The sequence below is a fragment of the Peromyscus leucopus genome, chromosome 6, assembly GCF_004664715.2.
Source record: "Peromyscus leucopus breed LL Stock chromosome 6, UCI_PerLeu_2.1, whole genome shotgun sequence".
Lineage (NCBI taxonomy): Eukaryota > Metazoa > Chordata > Mammalia > Rodentia > Cricetidae > Peromyscus > Peromyscus leucopus.
This window is the reverse complement of record NC_051068.1, coordinates 104,031,219-104,048,080: the sequence shown is the minus strand read 5'-3', so window position 1 is coordinate 104,048,080 and position 16,862 is coordinate 104,031,219. Positions and strand designations below refer to the sequence as shown.

At 45.0% G+C, this 16,862-nt stretch overlaps 1 protein-coding gene across 8 annotated transcripts in view; it reads left to right on the top strand.

Moving 5' to 3' along the window:
• The window catches only part of Sgms2 (sphingomyelin synthase 2), an 83,030-nt gene extending 72,783 nt beyond the window's left edge, over nucleotides 1-10,247 (top strand). For all 8 annotated transcript variants that reach the window (XM_028856943.2, XM_028856950.2, XM_028856959.2 and 5 more), the window contains exons 4-6: nucleotides 3,373-3,526; nucleotides 7,337-7,503; nucleotides 9,662-10,247. In XM_028856943.2, coding sequence (XP_028712776.1) covers nucleotides 3,373-3,526; nucleotides 7,337-7,503; nucleotides 9,662-9,865 — 525 coding nt within the window. In that variant the 3' untranslated portion in view covers nucleotides 9,866-10,247. The remainder of the gene's footprint in view (nucleotides 1-3,372; nucleotides 3,527-7,336; nucleotides 7,504-9,661) is intronic.
• Nucleotides 10,248-16,862: the final 6,615 nt, after the last annotated feature.

Sequence of the window (16,862 nt, the reverse complement as noted above, 5' to 3'; positions counted from 1 at the left end):
GTCCTTCAGAGTGAGCAATGACAGCTCCCCACATGCCCAAGCCTCTCTCTCTGTGAGAAGGCGCCTCTGTCTGGAAACGACGGCTCACACAGCTTGTCACTCACAGAGTTCTCACAGTGGCACCCCGGGCTCTTCCAGTTTGGCCATCAGCTTTGGCCTCATCTATCCTATGACTTCTTTACGTCCTTTGCTTACAGTTGGCTTCCTACACCCACCCAAGCTCTGGCTTACAGCCAGAGTCTCCATTTTCTTCAGTGTGTGTCTAAGTAAAAGTTGGCTTAGTTGTGAAATGTTTTCATTTTTCTAAGTCATTCTCTGTAGCGACAGTGACATGTTCCTTTCCCATGGAATCTTTTTAGGGCTAGCTTTCCCTCACCACGGCTAGAGCTGACCAAGGGGCTTTTCTTTTTCTTTCTTTTTTTAAAATCTTTTCTTTTCCTTTTTATTATTTGAAAATTTTATACATGGATATTTTGTGCGTTTTTTTTTCTTTTATTGAAAATAGTTTTTTTTTTTCACATAACCCCCTCCTTCTACCCTTCCCAGCCCCTCCCCACGTCCCCTCCCATCCAGATCCATGCCCTTTCCATCTCTCATTAGAAAACAAACAGGTCTCCTGAGGAAATATAAGATGATGGATATAATATGATAAAACAAAAATAAATACATCAGAACAGGACAAAACAAACAGAAGGAAGGAGCCCAAGAAAGGGCACAAGAAACAGATATAGACACAGTGACCCACTTGCTTGAACACTCAGGAATATCATAAAAATACAAAACAGGAAGTTATGCTGTATGCACAAAGAACATGTATGGTTAAAAAAAGAGGAATTAAAAATAAAAATAAAGAAAAGAGCGAGCTGGTGGTGGTGCACACCTTTAACCCCAACACTCAGGGGGTGTGGGGGGGCAGAGGCAGGTGGATCTCTGTGAGTTCGAGGTTAACCTGGTCTACAGAGCTAGTTCCAGGACAGCTGGAGCTACACAGAGAAACCTCGTCTTGAAAAACAAACAAACAAAACAAAATAAAAAAAACCCCAACACATTACAGTTAAAACTTAAAAACTAATTTTTTTTTGAGGGGGGGAATCTTTCCACTTACTTTTTCCAGGCTGTGGTTGATTGTGAGACCCGAAAGCAAGCTGTAGATGGGTAGGGGGAGGTGATCATATACCAACACTGCTGAAGAGAGGAGGGGACAGGAGAATGTGAATGAGAATGCTGAAGAGAATGTGTGGTCCAGGGGGAACTGCTTTGTTTACCCCTCAGGGCGTCTGACCCCAAGTAGACAAACGACCTTAAGTGTTCCTACCTTCAGAGTATGGAAGCTGCGGGGTGAACGGAGGGCAATGGAGGTGACGTGCCCTTGCGGTCTCGGGCTGCAGCACGTGGGCATCGTGTGTGCTCCTTTCTGTTGGAGCTCATCGTGGGCATCCACACCAGTCTCATGGCTGGAGAAGGATGGTGGCGGCTGAGAGCGCCAGTGGCTGTGCCGCACCTTCCATGTCAAGGGCATGTTGCTTCATCCGATACAGTTGAATGCCTTTGAGGGGTTCCGGAAGTCAGCCGTGGGGTTTGTCAGCAGCCTCTTGCCCTCCTCAAGTGTGTGCACTCTGGTCCTCTCCACAAGCCTTTGAGCCTTTGAGAAGGCAGCCTATGGGCTATTGACAGAGCACCTGCGCACACCGTGAGCCGGGAAGACGAGACGTGGGAAAAGAGAGGGGTGGACCCCGCACCCCTAAGAGGTTCACCGCAGCTAGCCCAAGATCTCCCAGAAGGTTCCATAGTCCCGTCACCCCCAACCAGGTGGTCTCAGACTCCCAGAAATCTGCCTGCCTCTGCCTCCAGGAGTGTGTGTGCTGGGATCAAAGACATGTGCCACCCTGCCAGGCAGTTAATAGCTGTCTGCTAATAGCACCACCCTGCTACCCTGGAACTGATGCTTAAGCGTGTGAGAGACTCTTACCCACATCTTAGTAAGGGCTGGCCACTGCTGGGAACTCTTTTGCCAGCTGGGCATGCTTGTAGCAAACTTTAAGGTAAAATGTCTCAGAAGCCTCAGCCCCTGCCTGGGACACACTAATTCTGCTCTGCGTCATTTCTACATAGCAGTTTATTACAAGCTGAGCAACTGCGTGTGTTTGCCTTTTCACACGGGTTTCTTGGTAACCAGGTGACTTCCTGCAAGAGCAGCGTGCTCTAAACCAGGTCATTTTCTGGTCTCCTAAAGGGAGATGTTTTAGCCAAAGATTCTGAAGGTGGTTCCTTATTGTCCTGGGCGGGGTTGTATTCCACCTGCTTTGAGGCTCTCCCCATCCATCTGTACACACCTTCTTCACAATGTCTACTCAGGCAAGACATGAGCGTTTGCTCCGCCTGCCAGCCTAACCACTGCTATGGCTGGGCTGCCCTGCTTCAGGGACCAGGGCTCAGAGGAAGAAGTACTCAGTACCGAGAAGGCCGGCATGCCACCAACCTGTCCCCAAGATCCCAAGTGACTAGTCAGTACCAGTCCTGCGGTTCTTCTGCTTGCGGACCGTCACGCTCTGCTTCCTGCGTGCCATTACTAGATCCCCAACACTGACTTTCTCCACATTAGGCTTCCCTGCAGCTGTCCACCCAGCCCGGGCCTATCTCTTCAAAGTTGTCCTGCCTCGTCTTCCGATTGACTCTTTCTTGTGTGCTTACATTTTAATAGGATGTACATTTTTCAACTGCTGCTGGACACTCCTGCCCTAGCCCGTCATTGTTTCTTATGACATCATCGTGGTTTAGAGAGGCTTCTGTACCCTTGACCCCAGTATGGAGCTTCGATTCCTTGTGATATGCTTTCCTGACCAAAGCTTTGACAGCTTGCTGGTACAGCCCCTAATGTGTCCTTTAAATTGTGAGATGGGTTTCTTGTAACCATGTTTCCAGCATACGCCAGTGAGGCTGTACGCAGGCTTGATAAGGGCCGCCCACTTAACACAAGGTACCAGCAGATGCGGCGTACAGCTTAGTCGGACGGTAATGACCCCAAATCCTCACTTCTCCTGCCAAAAGGAAACAAAGTAGCTCCAATCTGCCTTTTAGCACATAGTGATGAAGTCATTGGTTATTAATATTTTTAAAAGCTTTGCCCAAGGACACATCACCACTAAAACGTATTATTAGTAACAGACTGAATAATTTAAAACATGTCAATAAACCCTACCAACATAATGAGGAGAACCTACTTGAAGGAGTTGCCTCTTGGAATATTTTTGACTTTTTATGTTAAAAGGAAAAATTTGAAATGAAGATAAAAATCATAGGCTGATGGCTTTCCTAGCTGAAACATGACTTTGAGCGGCTTGTAAACTCTCTTCTGTGTTTTGTGTCACTCAGCTCAATGGAGACTCTCAGGCAAAAATACAGCGGATTCTCCGGTTGATTTCCGGCGGTGGGTTGTCCATAACGGGATCCCACATCCTGTGTGGAGACTTCCTCTTCAGCGGTCATACGGTTGTGCTGACACTTACTTACTTGTTCATCAAAGAATGTAAGTCATAGTTCATTCCCCACTGAACGGATGGCTGTGGTGGGCGGGGTCCCAGGGCTGGGATGACAGTCGGGAGAGAGATGTCAACTCTCTGTGCACATGTGCACTTTATCATCCCACCTAGTCATTTGTGACCCGAAGCCTGTTATCACCTTTGCATTAAAAGCCCAGGCGTTTCTGCGTCTATCGCTTATATCCATACGCAGTACATGTTGGGGGGACAGCCTACTTCATCTCTACACAAGCCCCAGGGGATCCCCATTAAATGGAATTGCCACATTTCTAATACATAATTATTATGTGGTTAAGATAGTGTGGTCTTTATGGTTCTAGTTCTGGCTTTTGCCCAAGGAAGTTCCATCCATAGAAGGTCCATCATTTTCTAGTCCAGAGGTGTGCTCTCCAATCTGTGGCTCATAGGACACTCACAGGAGATGGGCGGGTGGGCGTGGCCTGTCGCAGTAAAGGCCTCTGTGCTCAAACACGTGAAGTGGTGAAGAGAAAGCACCCATGTCAGTTGATTCAATATCTAAAGAGCACGTGATAGGACCCCAGCTCACAGATAGTAATAGTTCTATGCCTAGCACTAATCTGAGCCCTTGGCACACTGACTCCATCCTCTGCCCTCCCTCCACTTTACATGTGTGTGCAGGAAGTGACCTGGCTATTATATACAACTCCAGTATTTGAGGATTGGGTGTCCAAACTCAATCTGACTCCAGAGACTGTGGTCTTAATTTCTTGGTTCTGTTAGAAATTTTAGAGATTTTTCAGCTGGGGCAATGGCTCAGACAGTAAATGATTTGCTATTGCAAAACATGGGGACCTGAGGTTGAGTCTCTGGTGCTCCTGTTAAAAACCGAATGTAACGGCCCATGCCTATAATCCTGGCATTGGGACTATACAATGCTGAAGGGGCTGGGGAGGTGCCCCTGGGGCTTGCTGGCAGCTAGCCTTGCTGGATCTGTGAGCTTCGGGTTCAGTGAGAGAGCCTGTCTCAAATTCAAACAATACAAAGATCAACCGAGGAAGACATTTAACATTGACCTCTCCAGCCAGCCTACACACACACACACACACACACACACACACACACACACACACACACACACACTGCACACACAAAGAAGGAAGAAACAAAGAAAGAGGTCAGTTCTCTCTCTCTCTCTCTCTCTCTCTCTCTCTCTCTCTCTCTCTCTTTGGTTTTTCGAGACAGGGTTTCTCTGTGTAGCTTTGTGCTTTGTGCCTTTCCTGGAACTCACTTGGTAGCCCAGGCTGGCCTCGAACTCACAGAGATCCGCCTGGCTCTGCCTCCCGAGTGCTGGGAGGCGTGCGCCACCACCGCCCGGCCTCAAGTTGTCTGATCTCATAGGATTGTCTAAGAATATCCACTTATTGATAAACAGGGCATAGTTTTCTTCCTCCCCTTCAGAGCAAGAAGAAAGGCAAGTTGTGATTATTCTGTATATGATATATAGAGGCATAGTTCTCTATGGCAAAATAAAGTATCAGATCTGCTACCTAATGTAAATTGAGCTGCGTCCCCAGCCCTCTGTGTTCACCAGACACTCTGTGTTTGTACCTGTCCTGTGGTCACTGTTTAGTCATACCTGTCTTGTTTCCCTGAGGAAGGAGTGGCTCCAGTGGTTTGGAAAGTCTGCTTCTAGAAGAGCTACTGTTTATATGTGATTATTCTTCTGCCTTTTGATCATTCTGGGCTCTTTCCTTGCTAGCACTCTTGTTGAGAGTGGATTAAAATTCAGTTGGGAGAGCATACTGGATCAGGACCATTTCATTAGTTAACATGAAAGACTTTAATTGCACCAATATGCTCGCTGGAGCCTGGATTCTTTAAAAACTGTGCCTGCAGAAGACGGCGTGGCTGTTAATACTAACTGTCTGGCCTCATCATCAATGGGTTTTCATAGTGCTTGCCACCACGCTGGGTCCATTGTGTCTGTTTAATGCCAACTGGGCTGGAGAACCCCCCCCCCCCAGACAGCAAAGTCCATTCCTTGTCATCTTTTCACTTGATGTTATCCCTGTGGCTAGAAGGGGTTGAACAAACAGGATTCTCATTTGCCATTTTGATTTCAAAATAGCTTCTACTAGCTGGGTATGTGTAATCTTAGCACTAAGGAGCTGAAGCTGGAGGATTGTTGGCCAGCCTGGGTTACGTAGTGAGACACTTTCTCACAACAATAAATAACAACAAAACAAATCATCTTATTCTTGGGGGGGCGTGGGGGGGAGGAGAGTGGGTCGTGATCTCAGTGTGGTAGCATCATAGAAAATGCATTTTCATAGAACATGCAGGGTTTCCCAGAATTCCTAAAAAACCTAATTTCAATACTGCTAGTAGTAAAATAGCCATTCCAGCCACATCGTTACTCTTTACCCATTCCAGCTTCTGGTGATCAATGATACAGAATAGTTCTAATGTGCCCAAATATGTTAAGCTGTTAGTAAGTCCCCAAAATCCCCGGTGACCTATGTGGAGAAAAGTGGGTCAGAAAAAGAAGTCCAGGAGGGCTGGAGACCAGTGGAACTGGAGAATGCATTTAATGCGACCTTCAGCATCGTCAGGGTTACTTCAACTTTTAGGGTTCTAATGCAATAGCCACTGGACTGGATTTTGTCCCCCCCAACCCCCCCGCCAGGCCTCTCCTGGTATTTCAGTCCCAGGATTCTGTAAACTGTCTTGGAGATTTTAGCATCAGCGTGAAGTAATTAAATGATGAGGAAGAAGTTGAAAAGAGAGAATCATTTATAGGGCTATGGTTCCGCTCGGGAATCCACAGAACTGTAGCTGATTTACCAAGAATCACTTTGTGTACGAATGATAACTGATAACCATTTAGGCCATTGTCTGAAGTTTCGGGGATTGAGTCTTCTGCTCTTCAGCCATTCTTTAAAAAAAAACTGAGCACGTGTGATGCTATGAATGTAAACAAAGTTTAACATGAAGTTGATTTCAGTTTATTAGATCATTAAACTTTTATTGTGAACCAGTAAAGCTTTAAAAATAGAAGAAAAAAAAGAAGGGTACCAGATGGCCAGATAACAGGAATGGTTTGTTTCAGCCATGTCTGTCATGAACATTTACATGAGAAGGACTTGGGGTTGTGATGCCGCAGTTCTCTCCCAGCTGGTCAGTGGCGCGAACTTCTCAGTAGCCTCAGCAGGAGGTTAAAGGTCAGCACATGAGGGGCAAGAAGCCAGAGCTTTCCACTGGAGAGCTGCACCACTGCTTTTGGCAATGGTGATGTAAAATTGCTGAGAGTCAAATCTTGCTTGCCACACTGACATTCCCCACCACAGATACATAACTGAAAAAATAAAAGTAAACTTAAGACCTCAAAATACCCCTGCTTTCTCACTTTGCCCCCTTATTTTCATAGAGCTTTTCTTTAGGTCCTTACTATTTCTCTTTCAAAAGGGTCATGTATGTGAGCCAGTATGAGCCAGTTCTAGCCAACCTACATAACGATTCTATTGTCTTCCATACTTAATAGATTGTTGAAGGTGGACAAGGCCTAGAATATCTTGTTACCCACCAACCTCCTGAGAATGACTGCCATTCATTGGCAGTGATCCCCTGTGCCCTCTCTCTGGGTAAACTGAGACAGTTCATAGCCATAGCAGTCCTAATGGTCCTGCCTGAGGTTATTGGGACAATATTAAGATGTAGCTCGGTGGGAGAACATTTCCTTAGCATGTGTAAAAGCCCTGGGTTCCCTCCCCAGCCAGTCAGTCGGCCCATGAGTCCATCTCTGGGAATCTTACTGCCTCTGTTTTCCTGCTGTCCAGATTCGCCTCGTCACTTCTGGTGGTATCATCTGGTCTGCTGGCTGCTGAGTGCTGCTGGGATCATCTGCATTCTTGTGGCACATGAACACTATACCGTCGACGTGATCATTGCCTACTACATCACAACACGGCTCTTTTGGTGGTACCATTCCATGGCCAATGAAAAGGTGAGAGCAGTGAAGACCTTTGGGTGAGGAGTGCCCGCTGTGTGCCGGGGACCCACTTCCGTAGATGGGGGTTTAGAGCAGTGAAGACCCTTGGGTGAGGAGTGTCCACTGTGTGCCGGGGACCCACTTCCGTAGATGGGGGTTCAGATAGCTGCATGGGAAGGACTGTTGTTACCACCCAGATACACGGTTTGCTCAGTCCAGCTAAACTTGCTGTCACAGCTGCTTATTTTAAAAAGTAACCATGAAAGAACTTCACAAATGTACATGCTGTCTGAGGGTTAAGGACAGACACTGTAAAATCGTTGACAGCCTGTTTTGCCAATTCAGCTGATTTATACTAGGTTTGAAGGACTATGTACTCCAACTGAAAACCTAGGAACCTTCTCTGTAGAGCATTATGGCACAGCTTGGTGAGAGATGTTCCCTGCCTTGTTGACTATATTTTGGGGTGATCAGCACCTCTATCTTCCTTTCTTCCTGTTCTAGATGACCCCCATTCATTTTTTTTTTGTTTTGTTTGTTTGTTTGTTTTTGGGTTTTTGTTTTTGTTTTTTTGGTTTTTCGAGACAGGATTTTTCTGTGTAGCTTTGGAGCCATCCTGTAACTCACTCTGTAGACCAGGCTGGCTTCAACTCACAGAGATCTCCTGCCTCTGCCTCCCAAGTGCTGGGATTAAAGGCGTGCACCACCACCGCCTGACATGATGACCCCCATTCTTATCTCATTCACTCTTTTAGTGCTTGCTCAAATGCTACCCTCCATCCTGGGAAGCTTCCTATTTCTCTTGTTCTCTCCCTTTGGGGCCAAGGTTGCCTCACCCCCATGACCCACCCAGGCTTCTCTAGCCTTGGTAATGTTCTTGCTGTAATACGGTTGGTCTGTATATCATGACTGATTTATCTTGGAATAGATTACCCCATGTTGCTGTACTGTGTGTGTGTGGTGTACATGTGTATAAAATCTACAAGCAACTGGCTTGTCATTGCTGAACAATCTATTCAGAGCTCTTGGTGTCCACAAATAATTGTTTTCTATGGGTCCATTTTTTTTAAAGATTTATTATTTATTATGTATATAACGTTCTGCCTGTATGTGCGTCTGCACGCCAGAAGAGGGCACCAGATCTCATTCTAGATGGTTGTGAGCCACCATGTGCTTGCTGGGAATTGAACTCAGGACCTCTGGAAGAGCAGCTAGGGCTCTTAACCTCTGAGCCATCTCTCCAGCCCTCTATGGGTCCATTTATTTGGCTCTGCTGCTCAGTCGCTAGCTAACTCTGTAGTCCTCTGCTGAGGGATGTCGTTCTGTATGCTGTGAATACGTGTTGCTCTGGTTGGTGATAAATAAAGCCTATTTGGCCTATGGCAAGGCGGCTTAGAGGCAGGCGGAAAATCCAGGAGAGAGACAGGAAAAAGAAAGGCAGAAGCAGAAGAGATGCCATCCTGCTGTCCAGGGAGCAGAATGTAATGATACATAGGTAAAGCCACAGAACACATGGCGACATATAGATGATAGAAATTGGCTGAGTTTAGTTTTATAAACTAAGCTAGCTAGAAAATTGAGCCATCAGCCATGCAATTCGTAATTGATATAAAAGCCCTTGTGTGTTTTCTTGGGTCTGAGCGGCTGCAGGACCAGACAGGATACAGGAAAACTTCCAGCTACATTTGGTGCCCAACATGGGGCACGAACCCACAACCCTGGGATTCAGAGTCCCATGCTTTACTGACTGAGCCAGTGTCATCCTCTGCTGTCTTTACCTTCTTACGTGCTGATCTAGATGCTTCCAGACACCTAAACCAAAACCTCCATTTTTCTTCTTGATTATGTTCAGCCTTGCTAGTTTTCCTTTCACTCCTTCCTTGGCCCTTATATCTGACCACAACACATCCTGAAAATACTTCTCTTGAATGCCCTCCACGTCTATTCCTGAGCCTCCTCCTTAGAGAACTGCAGGCCGAGGCCTCATGAGCCACAGAGGGCAGGACATGGGGACCAAGGTCAAGGCAGAGCTGGGGAAAAGGCAGGACAGCAGTTAGTGCCATGGGTTTTCACTTCTGTTATAAAATAAATAAATTAACCAATGCCATTTAATTGAGAAGTCTCGACTGCAGTCATAAACAATGCCTCTTTTTATTTTCCTCACCCTTAACAGAACTTAAAGGTCTCTTCCCAGACAAATTTCTTGTCTCGGGCTTGGTGGTTCCCCATCTTCTATTTTTTTGAGAAGAACGTACAAGGCTCCATTCCCTGCTGCTTCTCCTGGCCGCTGTCCTGGCCCCCTGGCTGCTTCAAGTCATCATGCAAAAAGTATTCACGGGTCCAGAAGATTGGGGAGGACAATGAAAAGTCTACGTGAGCCGTGCCAACCCGGCAGCAGCTTTTCTACCAGGAGAGTCCGTGCTATAACCAAAGACGCAGCTTCATGTTTATTTTCAGAGTACTGACTGGTGAATGACGTGGACCAAATTTTGTGCAAAAGATCGGAACAACGAATGAAGTATTACCTTTTGGCTTTTTTTTTTTTTTAATTCATCCCAAGAAACGTATATTTTCCTGCAGCTCTTCACTCGTGGGTGACGGAGTCCCCCAAACTGGGATTTTAAAGAGGTGGCAAAGAACACACTGTGCCTCTCCTCATTCTTCCTCCACTTCCACATTCTTTCCAGGTTTTGTTTTTCCCTTCAAGGTCAGAAGAGTTTGCTAATGTTTTGAATAAAATGTCTGGATATGTACAGCCACGGTGTGAATCCAGGCAGTGATGGTGGGAGCGGGTTTCCACCTCGCAGCTCACGGAGGGCATGCCACAGGTGGGTCCGGGTCAAGTGCACTTTGCCCCGTCTGGGGGAAGTTGGGGTGCTGTCTGGGATTAGCTTTGCTGCTACCCCCCCCCAATGCACTATGTATGACTTTTCCTCTTTTTTTTTTTTTTTAACTTTTATCCGATAATTTTATTTTTAAAGAAGGGGTGTTCCCAGGGGCGTGAGAGTGACACACCCATGGATTTTTCACTTTCAAGTCTCTATGACAGATACACAGGAAGCATGGGGCATTTCTGCTGTCCAAGTTAGAGGCTGCCTGCCTGGAGCCCAGGGCTGTTAACCACACTAGCACAGGCTGTAAACACACATGTGAAGTGATGTTCACACTCATGGGGGACACAAGCGTGCTCCCCTTCTAGCTTGGGCCCTGCTGTGATGTGCTTCTAATTGGAACCTAGAGAAAGGTTTGGGCACATTCCATTAAAACAATTCCTTCTTCGTTAATACTGTGCTTTGCAGGAAATGCAAGATGAATCCCAACGGTTTACTGTTTCCTTGCCTTTTAGCAGGGGACTTCTCTCTCTAAGTGCTCCAAAGGGCGCACACCACCACTGGGCAATTTGACTTCCACCCTGTGAACATGACACGTGGTGCTGCACTTACCCTCACCTACAACTACATAGGAGCAGGGAGCTAAGCTTGGGGGCACATGCCTTTAGTGCCAGCACTCGGGAGGCAGAGGCAGGCAGATCTCTGTAAGTTTGGGGCCAGCCTGGTCTACAGAGTGAGTTCCAAGACAGCCAATGCTGTTACACAGAGAAACCCTGTCTCAAAATAACCCATCACCACCCCAAAAAAGAACATGGGACAGCTATGTCTAATATTGAACAGATTTTAAAAATCTGGTGGGTTTAAGAATATCTGATTTAATGTGTCACTCAGTGTTAGTGCTTCTTTGCATAATCCTGCCTTGATTTCTTAACTACTGGAAGATTAGCTTGTGAAACTTCCAGTTAACGGTGGAAACCGTTCTCCGGCTACACACTTGTCAGCATGGGAGCAGAGGGAAGTGAAGCAGGGTGGTAGGGGGCAGTCGCATTCACAGCGATGAAATGGGATGGAGAACATCCTCAGGTTTATCCTTATAAGCTAGTTGGCCTCGAGTATTCAGAATTAAACTTTCAATTGCTTGGGGGGAAAAAGCACAATACAGATTTGTTCAGAAGGGCCATTGCCCTCTGGTGCTAAAATTCTGTGTATGTGTCCAGAATGTCTGTTTTTCTGTGCTACTAGGGGGGTAAAGGAAAGGGCTCTGGATTCAAAGGCAAGAGAGTAAGATTCTCAAATCTGGCTATCTTCACTGGAGTGGGAACCCTAAATGTCTTCGGCAGACTTTGAAATGCAAGGGTTTTTTCAAGTATTTTTATTGAAAAAAACCAATAATAAATGCATACCCAGTTTATCTTGTATTAGGCACAATTCTATACAGTTTTCACATGTCCATTTCCTCAACTCTGACCCTTTAGTTAGAACAAAATGTTTTACTTCGAAACACTAATTTAACTTCTGCGTCTGATTGTGAGAGAATCATTTGGCACTGAAGCCTTTGGTCTGTGAATCTCTCATTGAAAAACAAAAACACCCGAGAGCCTTCTCCAGCTGTGGCTAAGATTTTCCGTGTTTCTTCAATTGAGGAAATGCTTAAGCATTATTACATTGCATGTTGATTGTTGGGAACCCTTGAAACAGTAAGCCTTGCATTTTAGTCAAATAATCCAGGCTGTAAAAAACAATACCATCACTTTCTAAAGGACTTTGAAAATACCCGTGAGTCTTGTGTGGACACTACTGTTCCCTTGCTCTCTGTATATTCACTATGGCTCTCTCATAGATGCTGATGAGGAAGCATGTGGCTTGAAAATAAGAGAGGGATGCTGGGCGGTGGTGGCTCACGCCTTTAATCCCAGCACTCAAGAGGCAGAGCCAGGCGGATGTCTGTGAGTTCGAGGCCAGCCTGGTCTACAGAGCAAGTTCCAGGACAGGCACCAAAACTACACAGAGAAACCCTGTCTCGGGGGAAAAAAAAAAGAAAGAAAGAAAGAAAATAAGTGAGGGAGATGTCCAAGTTTCAAGATGTGAAAGAAGACCAAAATTCATTTCAATGTAGGAAAGCAAATTGGAGACTCAATTTAACATGCCATTTGGGATATAAAATGTAGACAATTACAATGCTGCCTTTGAAACAGTAATTTTATGTTTGAGATGGTCTCATCTCACTGTGTAGCCCAGATGGACTTCCCATTTCAATCCTCCTGCTTCAGCCTCCAGAGTGCTGGGATTGCAAGTGTGTGCCCCCATGCCTACCCAGCCAAAGTGGTGAATTATTGCAGCACCTTTTCTTTGCCAATTAAGATGCAGATCTTGCCAGGCGGTGGTGGCACATGCCTTTAATCCCAGCATTTAGGAGGTAGAGGCAGGTGGATCTCTGTGAGTTCAAGGCCAGCCAGGTCTATAAAGCAAGTTCCAAGACAGGCTACAAAACTGCACAGAGAAAGAAACCCTGTCTCAAAAAAACAAAAGACAAACAAACAAACAAAAAAGATGCAGATCTCACCTACTACCTGTGTTTTTGTGAGCCCATGCTTTTGGCTTTCCTGTAACATAGCACTTCTGGAAAATGCCAGTAATACATAACACACATACAACATGCTACATGTTTTTCCTGAAGCTTACCAATGGAAATGGAGTTCTTTCAAACTTCATTTTTTGAGCTCCTCCACTAGATCCGAAAAAGGAAGCATCCTTCCCCAGTCCCTCCTGAGCTAATTGTGGCTGTCCTTTGAGTTACTGGCAGCTCATGAAGCAGGCTTTATTGAGGACAGAAGGCTGGCTGAGAGTCAGCTCATGAAATCTCTGGGCAGGTTTGTGGCCGTGGAGTCTTCGCTGTGTGTCCAGTGCCTCCTAGTGGCAGTATGTCATGTCTGGAATACAAATGCTACTTTAAAAATATGTTTCCAATGTTTCTGCAAAGTTTCTCGGTTTTTTGGGCTTTTCGTTGTTCAATATTTTTTTTTTGCCAAAAATTCAAAATTCTCATGGAAAAGAAGGTATATTAAAAACATTGTAAATCCTTCTCAAAGGGAAAGCACTCAGAATCTGATCAAAGAGAATTTGCAGGTTGTTTTACCTCTTATATCACAATCATTAATGTCTAGTCTATAACTACCGGACTGTGTTTACTTCAGAACCCGAAGTCAGCTGTCTTTTTTTATTTATGTGTGGAACTCACTTCATTTTTAATTAAAAGTTCATATCTTGTTCCGTAAATATTTTAAACTTTTTGATATTGTTTTGGTTTTGTACTATAAAACCAATTAAAAATTTAAGCTGGTCTTAACACATTCACCGCTGTAGTGTAAGGAAGTATGAGAAGGAATCTTTTAATAAATGAGTTTACACGTCTTAATCAAGTATAAGTTATATGTATTGTGTTGGAGCCTTTTCTATGTTTATGTGTGAGGATTTCTGATATTGTTTTTAATGCCATTGTTGCAATAATTTAGCCCCTTTGACTCATATGACAAAATACATTTTATGAAGAAGTGCTCTTGAATTCGATATCCATGTACTGAAAATCATGTCAGAGGTACCCAAAGATAAGTTTTTATACAGATAGACGCCTCATAAGCGCTGGTTTATTACTCATTAATATTACTGTACTGTGTTCTTAGGGGATCATGAATGGCAAGGGTGGGTCCCTGTAGAATTATTTTAAACTAGCCTTTAAAAGAAAGAGGAGAAACTGTAAGCTAATCTAGTTGCCAAGTTGGAATTCATTTTTAATTTACCTCCCGTGCACTTCATGCTGCGAACCGTATGGTTAGTAAGTTACAGTGTATCCACACACGGAATCTCTTCCGAGCTCGAGAGGCGGCCTGTTGCATTCTTTTGGAAATTTACTATCCTGTTTCCATGTGTTAAGTGCCTTGTTGTGAAGTAAGATTTAAGTCTAGAATTCATTATTTTCCTGACCTCTATTTTTCATTATGATTATCTACTGTGTGCTGTTGTGATCATTTTATTAAATGCTTACATTTTAATCAAATATATGTATTTCAGTCTCTTTTATCCACTACTATCTTTTACATTTTAAAAAGTTACTGTTGTGTGAGTGTGAGTGAGGGGCGGGGGGGGTGAGTGTGTTGGGGAATGAGTGTGTGTATGAGTGAGTGGGTGGGTGCGGGTGAGTGTGGGGTGTGGGTGTGGGTGGGTGAGTGTGTGTGTGAGTGAGTGAGTGTGTGTAGGTCAGAGGACAACTTTGTGGAGTCCGCTCTGTCCTCCCACCTCTCTGTGATTTTGGGGATCAAGCCCAAGCCAGCAGGCTTACACAACATGCACCTTTAACCTCGAAGCCGACTCCTAGGCTCTTAATCACTCATCTGTCACGTGGGATTTAAGCTGAAGTTCTGTATTCATTGACGTTTTATTTTAAGAGAATTCTTTCTGTTAGAAATGTACTTTCTATGCATGTGAAAACATTCTGGGAGGGATGTAGGAATATGACTTCAGTTGATATTTACCTTTTAAGTGCCTGATTGGCAGGGAAAACTAATTTTTGTTTCTGCTCAGAAGAGGAGGTGTGTACTTGGTTTCTGACCTACAGATGCCTAAAGCTGTATTTGCCTAATAAATACAGTGACATCAGCAGCCTCTCAAAAGACATAACAGTGTTCCTTTCCACTCAGAAGACTTGTTCTTCCAACACTTTTTAAAATGAGTTACTTAAAGGAACTGTAAGTAAACTAAAGCTTATTATTTTTCTACCCATAGATATATTTTTTTATTTTTTTAACTTTATTTAATATGCATTGGTGTTTTGCCTGCATGCATGTGTAAGGATGTCAGATCCCCTGGAACTGGAGTTACAGACAGTTGTGAGCTGCCATGGGGGTGCTGGGAATTGAACCCGGGTCTGAAAGAAGTCAGTACTCTTAACTCCTGAGCCATCTCTCCAGCCCCTCCTACCCATAGATTTAAGGTTAAAAAAAAAAATTAGATCAGTCATGAGTGAAAAAAAATCAGTCATACACTCCAAGATTCACAGAAACAAACTCACTAGTCTCCAAAGACAAGGAAAGTCCTTTCTGTCCCCCCAGTTCTGATGGAAGTGTCACATCGGGGCCCCAGGGTAATGACCTCAACTGGACTGGCTAGCCATTTCCAAGGCAGGTTTCAGAAGGTTGTTTTTGGACTCTCTGATGAAGATAAAAGCAAAGTTAGTAAAAACAGTCCAGAGGACGAGGTGGGGCTCGGAAAGACAGTAAGTCTCAGAGATGGAGTTGTTGGGTGTAGTGCAGGTTTTCTCCCTGGGCTGCCTGGAAGTGATGATGAACAACAGTCCACAGAGGAGGTGTGCCACGTCTGCCAGGGTGGCTGGAAAGCTCATCCCAGTGATGGCCACCCTGTTTGGAACACTGGCAAGATGCTGTGGCAGCCTCAGCTGCAGTCTGTGCTTATCTAGAATGTGTGACACGAGAAGGTGATGAGAATTTTTGTCCGTTGCACTGGGCGAGACAGGAGCTCCCACTTACAGGCTGATTGGTTCTTTTGTTTTCTTTGTAGGAAGCTCCTGGTGGGCTTCCTGGGGGGGCATCAAGGTCTCCCAGTACTTTCAGAAGTGCTCATGGAAGTGAACTGTTCTGCACCCACAGTTCTCTTCTTAAGCTGCCTCCGCTAAGGTGCCAAGAGGCAGTTCACATGTCAGAACTGTGCAAGGCTCCTGAGCAATAGCACAAACTTAAAATGAAGATGAAGGTGGTCGTAGGAAAATTGGTTGTCATCCATGCTGGGTGAGTGGCTTCTATTTCAGCTACTGATTTTAGAGTCAGGGTGTAGTATTGTGCCTAATAGTCCTGGCTTCAGGATTACACACAACCATGGATGAAAGGCTCAGCTAGTATCCCTGGCAGGCTGGTACAACCCAGCCCCACCACCTTGGGAAATAGGGCAGTATCATCTCTGTAGTCAGAAGGTTCCTCTGGTCCCGCCAGGCCCCACAGTCCCATGGCCTACTTACAAAATAATCACTCAGAACCTTATATTAATTATAACTGCTTGGCCACTAGCTCAGGCTTATTACTGACTAGCTCTTACACTTAAATTAACTCATAATTCTTATCGATGTTTAGCCACGTGGCTTGGTACCTTTTCTCAGTTCTGCCTTGACTTCTTGCTTCCTCTGTGTCTGCCTGGTGACTCTTTACTCAGCCTTTCCTCTTCCCAGAATTCTCTTCATCTGCTCACCCCACCTATACTTCCTGCCTGGCTACTGGCCAATCAGCCTTTTATTTATCAACCAATCAGAGCAACACATTCACAGGATACAGAATGACATCCCACAGCACATCTCTATGCCTATTTTTTTTTTTTATTTTTTGAGACAGTGTTTTTCTGTGTAGCTCTGGCCATCCTGGAACTCACTCTGTAAACCAGACTAGCCTTGAACTCAGAGATGTACCTGCCTCTGCCTACAGAGTGCTGGGATTAAAGGCATGTACCATCACTGCCCGGCTTTCTCTACACCTATTTTAACAA